General features: G+C 44.1%; 1 protein-coding gene across 1 annotated transcript; it reads right to left on the bottom strand.

Moving 5' to 3' along the window:
* Positions 1 to 2,246: 2,246 nt before the first annotated feature.
* Positions 2,247 to 7,557, bottom strand: LOC147455240 (putative protein phosphatase 2C 4). Its single transcript, XM_086514065.1, has 4 exons — positions 5,207 to 7,557; positions 4,765 to 4,875; positions 4,422 to 4,686; positions 2,247 to 3,566 (listed from the first exon to the last, which is right to left on the bottom strand). The coding sequence occupies exons 1-4, from the start codon at positions 7,010 to 7,012 to the stop codon at positions 3,451 to 3,453; spliced, it is 2,298 nt and encodes a 765-aa protein (XP_086370191.1). The 5' UTR covers positions 7,013 to 7,557; the 3' UTR covers positions 2,247 to 3,450.
* Between the last annotated feature and the right edge of the window lie 1,177 nt (positions 7,558 to 8,734).

Here is an 8,734-nt window from a genome sequence, read left to right as displayed (position 1 = left end):
TATAGAATCTGATTTTGAAGGTTATTCAAGCATGCATTGCCATACACCTTTAAAAAAATTAAGGTATACTTTTTAATATAGGGAATTTTAACGCGTTGGGCAAACTGTAAAGACAACAAATTATGAAGTTTGAACTTGGGAGTTGAATGTTCAATCGCTCGCGAGTTTTCTAATGAAGGCATCAGGCTTGAGTGACGGGTCTCGTCACTCGTCTCTCTCATCCACCAACTACTGACACGGAGCTTCTATATCCAAGTTCCAATTGAGATGAGGAGGTTTGAGGGATACCATGTAATCAAGGCTAGTGGGTTGGAAAAAGAGAGAAGGTAAGTACACTAGAGATTAACTTAAAGCATGGCTGAATAATGCCTTATTGAAGGAAATTACGAAGAGAGTAAAGATTAAGCACTCTTGATGCTCCCCAATTTGATTTGCTATGCAAAATCTTTTAAAGTTGTTCTCAAATATTGATTGATTCTTACACGGGCTCAGACTCACGATCAACTAAAGCTCCAGATTCCAAAAAAAATTAGCACTCTCCCATTATCCATGAATTGCAAGCTCCCCTCGAGAGTCCCTTGGGAAACCTCTAGGTTGTGAGTCCAAATGACTCCAGAGTCTACGATTGCAAAGGTCCTTCAAGCCTCAAGGCTCCTTCACAAATCATGATTCACATAGTGCTAGCCTCGTGGTTTGTTAGGCATGCTCCCAAAGCCTATTTATATGAACCCCTACTTATCACTTCATCATTTTTAAGATGGCACCATGTCTAATGATTAGGATGCTACAATTTATGTTTTTCTATATTATTATACGGATCTTATTTTTTGCCGTTGGTGATTCTTAGGGGACGAGAACGACTTAGAGGGAACTTGGAAGCTGGAAGTTTGAAGAGATGTCTACCCTAGCTTCATAGAGAGAATAGTGATAGCGATAACTTCATGAGCTCAAAATGGAAGGTTTGTAACTCGGGAGGAGGCTCTTCATGGTTACAATTCTAGCAAAGGGCACATCCGAACAAAAATCAAGATATATGATGTCGTCATTACAGCTGCATTGCAGAACATTTCAAGTTCCAAGTATTTGCATGTTCCATTTACATCTACTACTTCTCTTGCTCATTGTGTATCTTGTAGAAAATGATTTTTAGTACTGCTACGCAATGTTTCAAAAGTGCACCCTTTCTCATTGTACTTTAGAATTTTCTTTACAAGTTACAATCGTTCAAAAACACATGAGAAAAAATTAGATTTTGGTAAAGATTTGATCGAAGGGCATGGAAAATTTTGCCCTTCATTTTGAAGATCGAAATGCCAAACAACCCTTCCCATGGGATGGGCACTCTTGAAAATTTCCCTTCCCTAGGATGGGTAAGGGTGCCCTGCAATTTTCAGGCCTGCTTGGAGGTGTTTTGAAACTCTATGTACAAATCTCGTACAAATGTGCTCTTACATAATTATACCAAAAAGGTGGTATTGTCCTCTGCAATGTGCATCAAGAAAGTGCAATGTGCATCAAGAAAGAATAGTGGATGGTGAAACTAAGGCTATGGTGAGATGGTGAAACTAAGGCTATGGTCATGCGAGGGCTCAATTATGCATTTGAGTAATCGAGGCTACTAAGCCTCTTGCCCATTGAATGAATGATAACTATGGTCACGATCACGTGCGAGCACAGTTATGAATGATTACCTGCATGTGGTAGTCAACGAAAGCTACATGGAAGATATTTGCAGGTAGAGAAGAGAGGATATAGAGAGAGAATGTTGATTCCTTTGAAAGCTGTTCGCATTAAATGTATTACAAAACACCCCCTGGTGACCACATTGCGGGCTCAACTATCTGCCTGAGTTACCGATAATTGAACCTCATGTGACCACCACCTAAGCATGAAGGTAGGAGTGTTGAGAAAGCACTAGACATGTTGGAAGTAATGCTTGGATTATCACATGAGGCACCCTCATCCTCCTTGCAATAGAAAAGTGTGGCACCGAGGGCTTATAGTTATACAACACATCACTATGAGAAAATTTCATTAATTGCAATGATGAAAAAACTCTTATCCTTTTCCACAATCAAAAATTACAATTATGTCTACAAACTACAAATTCGACAATATGCTAATCTCTAGTTCAATCAAGATTGTAAATGTGTGTATGTGCCCAAATATTATATCTACTTCGGTCAAGATCAAATAGCCCATGAAAACCAAGTGCATTCACAATGCTCAAAGATGAAAATTGACAAAGCAACATGCAAATAAATTAATTTGGATCTTGTAACTTGGAAGAGTACTAAGGTGGTTACACACTATCGTAGTGCTGCCGCCCCCCTGTGCATACACACTACCAAACATTCTCGCACACCATTTCCTTGCTAGCAGCCAACTCAACGCCAAAGGGGGTCTCATCGTTGCCCAAGCGTAGACATCGCCAATTCTCTTGGACCAATCAACGCCTTTCTTTTTCATTTCTTAAAGATGGCAATGTGTAATAACCATCACTTAAGCTCCACCCGCCATTTTCAATTGGGCTTCCATCTACTAACATAATATGGCAGAGGGAGTGACCCTTTACACGTGTCACATTCTGCGAGATGAAGGCTATAAGCCAAAAGTGAGGGAGCGAAAAGGACAGAGAGAAAGCTCAAAAGGGGGGGGCGAAGGAGAGACAAAGGCCGCCAAAGGCGGCCGACGGTACTCGTGTTTTCAATGGGTGCCCATTTGGAAATGGCGATGTGTAACCTCTCAAAGGATGATTTATCTTCCCAAGTCCATAGTAAGTTTCCGTGTCCATGGCGTTTGGGATGGGCGCGCCAAGAGGGACAAAAAGGGAATTGCAGTGTAAACTTGCCCTTACTTTGAAATATGTTGATATTGATATGCATTACTCTTTTTGTTTTTTTGCGTTTCACAAGGAAAGTACTTTCTCTGTTTCTTTCAAAAAGGGCACCTCAAAAGCATACAATAATAGTGGCCAGATTCCTGATATTTGGTCATCGTGCAAGACTGCAAGGGCTCAAGGCAAAAGGCTCCCTTTAGGCTACCAAAGACATCTTCTTTAACCCTTTTTTTGGATTCTCCGAAGTCAGGAAGCTTTTGTTGGAAAGGAGGACTGGACCAGGAAGCAAGCTTTGCTACTCCTTCATATTGTAGCCAAAGGGAGGGGGAGGCACAGAGATTCCAACAAATAAATGAATCTCACATGTACAGGCTGCATATGCTCGCGCCGGGCTCTCAACATTGCAAGGTACATGTGCAACAGGAAAAAATGGCTTACAGGTTATACATGAAAGGGGGGTATGAAGGTGTAGGATGTGTACATAATAGTGGTAGTAATGAATAAGCTTTGCTTTATGCTGGGGGCAGAGAGCACTTCCCAAGTGCAAACATGGTTGTGCGCTCGTCTCCTCGATTCTTGCATCGACAAAGTAACCCCCTGCACTTATACTATCAACTATAAGACCTCCATATCCTGCCTTGTAGAGAGATCACCATCACTGACACATCGTCATGGTACTTGCGCCTCTCTCCTTGTGGGATATCTAGCAGTTGATGAAAATCCATGCCTGCCAAGAGGTAAAATAGCAAAAAGGTTACTCTGATAAACTTATAGTTTCAATATATACATAAAAGTTAGAAGCAGGGTAAACAATAAGACCCCTTCAAGCATTTGTAAGTGTAAATTTGCCTCCCAAACCTTCTGCACTTTGTAGTGTATTTTTCGCAAATTCCATCTTCCAAAATTTTGGTAAATTTGAGCTAATTTGTTAACAATGACTTTTGTAAAATAGCCAAATGATTTTGAAGACCCTTTCAAAATAGTGAATAGCCCCTGTTCTCTTCTTGGTCAGAAGGCAACCAATCACAAGAAGTTTTGGACAAATTCTCACAATAATTCCCACATTGTGAATTACCTCAACATCATGAGCTTCTGTGAGGGAGGCACCGGATACCTAGCTAGATACGATTGGGGGCAGGGGACCACCGGGCCAGCGGTCCCCTGCCCCCAATCGTACCTAGCTAGGTATGTGGTGCCTCTCGAGCAGAAGCTTATGATGTTATGCATTGTATGAAAACACTGAAAAAGACCCCGGCCCGGCGGTCCCTTGTCCCCAATCGTACCTAGCTAGGTATGCGGTGCCTCTCAAGCAGAAGCTTATGATGTTATGCATTGTATGAAAACACTGAAAAAGACTCCGATTTCCTACACGAGAAAATTTATAAGTCTTCTCGTGAATGGTTACACTCCAAATATGCATGTATGTTTCTTGGAAAGCATTCATTGACACTATGCATCTCTTATGTAGACAGGAAAGGAAGGGTGCAATATAGTGTCTGAGAGAGAAAATTTGACCCACCAACTGATGCATTTCCCAAAGAATGGTGTACTCCGAAGAGGTAACAGAGCCAGAGATGCTTACCAGCTTTCTTGGCAGCCCGGAAAAGAAGTTCCTCAACCAAGTGCTGGGCAGGATCACCTTCAGGAAACATTTCCATGAACCACTCCACATGTGAGACCGCCTCCTGATTACTCAAATATTGATTTAGTCCATCGGATGATAAAATCAAGAAGTGGTCATTCTTGCTCAGTCGATGATGACGTAACGCAGGTGAACAGCTTATGTATGGAGCTGATCCAACATAGTTTATGCGGAACATTTCCAAAATAGCACTGTTCCATTGAGGCTGCAATGTCCAAACAAGCATGTTAGGTGCTCCTTTGTAAAGACTCCTCACTTAATTAAGAGCTATCATCAGACTGACCTTCTTAAGAAATCCAGCTCCAAAGGCACGAGTCACTTTCAAAGTACCCTTCACCCGATCGTTGACTAAGAGGTCACTATCCGAGTGCTCGGCTTTGATTCTTTGAACTTCCTGAGATCAACAGAGAAGTATTAAATAGCTTCCAATCACATAAAATGGCACACAGGTCTCCCCTCTCCTCTATCATCTATGGCAACATGGCTAAAAGGGGCTAAATAACTCCTCCTGTTGAATTCACCTGCTATACTTACATATTTGTGAGTGACCCCCACGAACATCAACATCGCATTATTTAATTATTTGACTCCAATTAACTTCTCCCAACTTTTAAAGAAAATACTACTTTCTCAAAAACTGGTTATGGCTGTCCAAAAGTCATGTAAAAATTGGCTGAGAGTTGACACGGTCACGAATAGGGTTAGCATAACATAGCAGAGCTTACCTCTTCGACACTTGTACAGTGATCTTTGGAAAGCTGTAGTGCACTTAACAACAGGTTAGTTGTTGTCGGAGACGTGCTACTTAAACATGGAGCTCCAAATGCCTCCTGCTCTATCAAAGGACTCTCCTCTATAATGCGCTCTAGATCCATGCGCATCATGGAGTCTCGTGCTCCATTATTCTCTTTGCAGTCTCCATTGTTGTAAAGTTGCAGATCCTCTTGAGAAAATCGCCGTTTATGGTGGCTAACATGCTTGCGATGCTGTCCAAGGATGGCTCGACTGTCGCCTACATTCATTATGTAAACATCTTCATCTTTCATGAGCATGACCAAGATGCATGAGCCCATCAATGCAAGTTCAGGATTCTCATTCAATGCTTGATCTGCCATATCAAGGTAAGCCTTCTCTGTTGCCTCTAAAGCACACACTAGAGCTTCGAGCACCGCAGAATGATCGACTGCCGTTAGTTTAAACGTCTTACTTCCATGGTTTGCAGATTCCCCATGAAGTGAGCTATAGCTATCAGCAAATGTTATATAGTTCTCCTTATCCCTAAGATAATGAGAGCTTGGAAATGACATTCCACGTCGAGGTTTAGCACCCCGCTTTGCCCAAAAAGGGGTCTTCTTTGGAGTGGAAATTTTGCCGGCTTTGCGTTGCCCATTCGCACTTTCATGAAAACCATTTGCAACTGCACCCTTAACCTGTTCATTTGTATTATCCTTATTTGCAGAGGACTTCACAGTTTCAGAACAAATGTTTTCCTCTACATCCCACAGCAATCCCTGTAGTTCTTTGTACACACTTGCATATAAATTCCTCATCAAGAAATCCGGGGCGTCGGGACCATTGAAACCATCATATATCCCAACAAAGAGCCATCCGTTTTTATCAGACAGTACAACGTGCATTCTGTCTTCACCTGCTTTACCATGCGCCCATTGCAAGTTCCTACTTTCATCCTCTTGGAGTGTCTCCGACACTTTAAATGTTAGATCATTGAACATCTTTGCCCCTCCTTCATCTGCATTAAAATGTGCAGACTTCATCCTGCTAGCTGCTCCACTCCATACCCTTTGCACAGGCTTGCGCACAACATCGATCAAGCCGGCCACCCTTCTCTTATGACCAATGTAATTCACATATGACCCAGGAAGAGGAGCAGAGAAGTGCGATGGATCCAAGCTCAAATCCATGGGGCCCAACAAGCAGCTTCTTTCCAAAGGCCCTGATAGAAACCCTCTTTCCAAGAGCCCAGAAGGGATGCCTCTGTCGAAAGCACCCGAGAGTAGCGCCTTGTCAAGTGGAAGCGAAATAGGGCCTGAGAATATTGAAGGGTTTGAGTTGATACCTTTCGGAATAGGTTGAAGAGGAAGGGATGTAAAGGAGGGCGTGCATTCGAAAGCCGCTGCTTTGTCATCTGGGATGGTCGTAAATGCCTGAATTTGCTCATGCCAGACGATTGTGCAAGGAGTTGAGGTATTGGCACTGACTGACGCACCCGAGATTGCTTTGAAAGTGGTTTCTGGATATATTTTCGAGAGCTCTAGATGCTCACCATGGCTCTGATCCGGAGCATGGGAGCCATAAAAGCTATGGCCGTCCTCGGAGACTGCCTCAGAGACGGTTTTTGAATGCGCTATGTGTAAGGGGGACTCCACGGAAGGGCGTATGTAGCAGAAGGAATGGCCTAGCCCTTCATCACTTGGGTTCGAGAACAGAGCATTTGAGTGTTGCTTTGTATTCTGCTGCACAGGCAAGGGCATGAAGCAGCCCACCATCGAGCGAGAGAGACCGCTGCCCATTGCACATAGCTAGAGATGCTCTGGTCAAGAGAGAGACAGCGATTGGCGTCGATCCGTTGTGAGATCCAGGTGTGCGGATCTCATGAAGAACTCCGTCCTGCTGGTTGAGATTGATGAGTCAGAGGGGAAGGGGGGCTGCATGGAATTCCTTCACCTGCACTGATGCAGGAGGGATGGCCTTGTAGAGAGAGAGAGAGAGAGAGAGAGAGAGAGTGTGTGTGTTTGGGAAGTGGGGAAGCTTTCAAGGCTGTGATGAGATGCCAAGAGTGAAGAGTATCCCAAAGTCAACGACGGCAATTTGCATGCACTGCACGCACTCCACTTAACTAAAGGTGGACTTTAGAGCACTTTGCCTGGTTCGCCATTGCTAGAGAGAGAGAGAGAGAGAGAGTTCTCCTCTCTCTCTCTCCGCCCCTTGACTTTTGCAGAGGCGAGTTCTCTAGGAAAAGGGGGAGCAGATCGCGGAGACAAGAAGAGCACCCAACAGTCAGCAGTGATGAGCACTCTATTGATATGTACGAGGAAAGTGGTGTGTGTGCTGTTGATTGATGAGTCGGTAGAGAGAGAAAGATGGGCGATATTGATAGAGAATGTAGTTGAAAATTGGAGATGCCGGATCCTGAAGATCGCTGCCCAGCTATATATATTCACAATTTGTGCCGCTAGAAGGAACCTCAAGGCAGAAGAAGAGGACGCGTCACTGTGTGGCGTATGTGTGTGTGATAGGCCTAGAGAGAGGAGAGAGGTAGTCGACTTTTTGTCGTAGTGGCCGCCCATGTCATGCCACGAGCCACGGCCCACCCATCCCATCGGTTCTAAAGTCAAATTGTGAGTGTGTATAGGTGGACACCCACACCACTTTGACATAGGCCCTTGTTCTTCTCATGTTAATTTAAGATAAGGTCCACCTTCCACTAAATAGTTTATTGCGGTCAAAACCATCATCAATGCTTCTGCCATCGGGATCGTGCTCACGAGAACAATTGTGCAAAAGCAATGAGCTATTTCTGAATCCCCCGAGCATCACAAGCCAAGTTCCAAGGGTGAAAAAAGCAACCCTTCCCCCGGCCTTTCTTTGAGATTTACCCTGCACGAACAAGCATGGCGCAAATCACACAATAGCCTTTCCTTCACGAAGGGTGCTCATAACACATCCTTGCACAAGTAAGCCTATGACCAGCTTTTGTTCGGCTAGGGCTTCTTGCCTGGTTCGTCTGCAACTTGCTGGTCATATTGGGCCTTCTTGCATGCTTAAACTCAATGGTTCTAGTGGGATTTGCTGCTCTGCTTGTCGGTCATATGGTCCCAGGCTTTGGACACTATGGTGTCTGTGGTAGAGTCTTCATCAATGGTGGCATCCATAGCATGGCCTCTCAATGATGGGGACTGCATGCCCCTTTCTTTCGGCGTTGAGGTTGTCTTTTTTTTAGGGGATGGGCTCCCTTGTTCGGCCAAGCATGTTGTTGATGGTAACTTGTATGGAAGTGGTTGTATGGTATCCTCTTGTGGTGCCCTGGCTCGGCTTGTGAGCATGGTGGGTCTTGTAAATTTTTTGGTTATATTTGATATGATACGATTCAGTTTTATGAGTTTTGCCAAAAAAAAAAAAAAAAACTCATGGATGGATTCTTGAATTATGGTTTTGAAGGGAAGGGGGGGGGGGGGGGGGGGGGGGGGTGTCTATACTATTATAAAAGGGAGGGCTCCCCCCCCCCCCCCCCC

Source organism: Adiantum capillus-veneris, chromosome 6 (assembly GCF_014529385.1).
Source record: "Adiantum capillus-veneris isolate H3 chromosome 6, ASM1452938v2, whole genome shotgun sequence".
Classification (NCBI taxonomy): Eukaryota; Viridiplantae; Streptophyta; class Polypodiopsida; order Polypodiales; family Pteridaceae; genus Adiantum; species Adiantum capillus-veneris.
The sequence above is the reverse complement of the archived record's forward strand: the minus strand, read 5'-3'. Positions and strand labels throughout refer to the sequence as shown.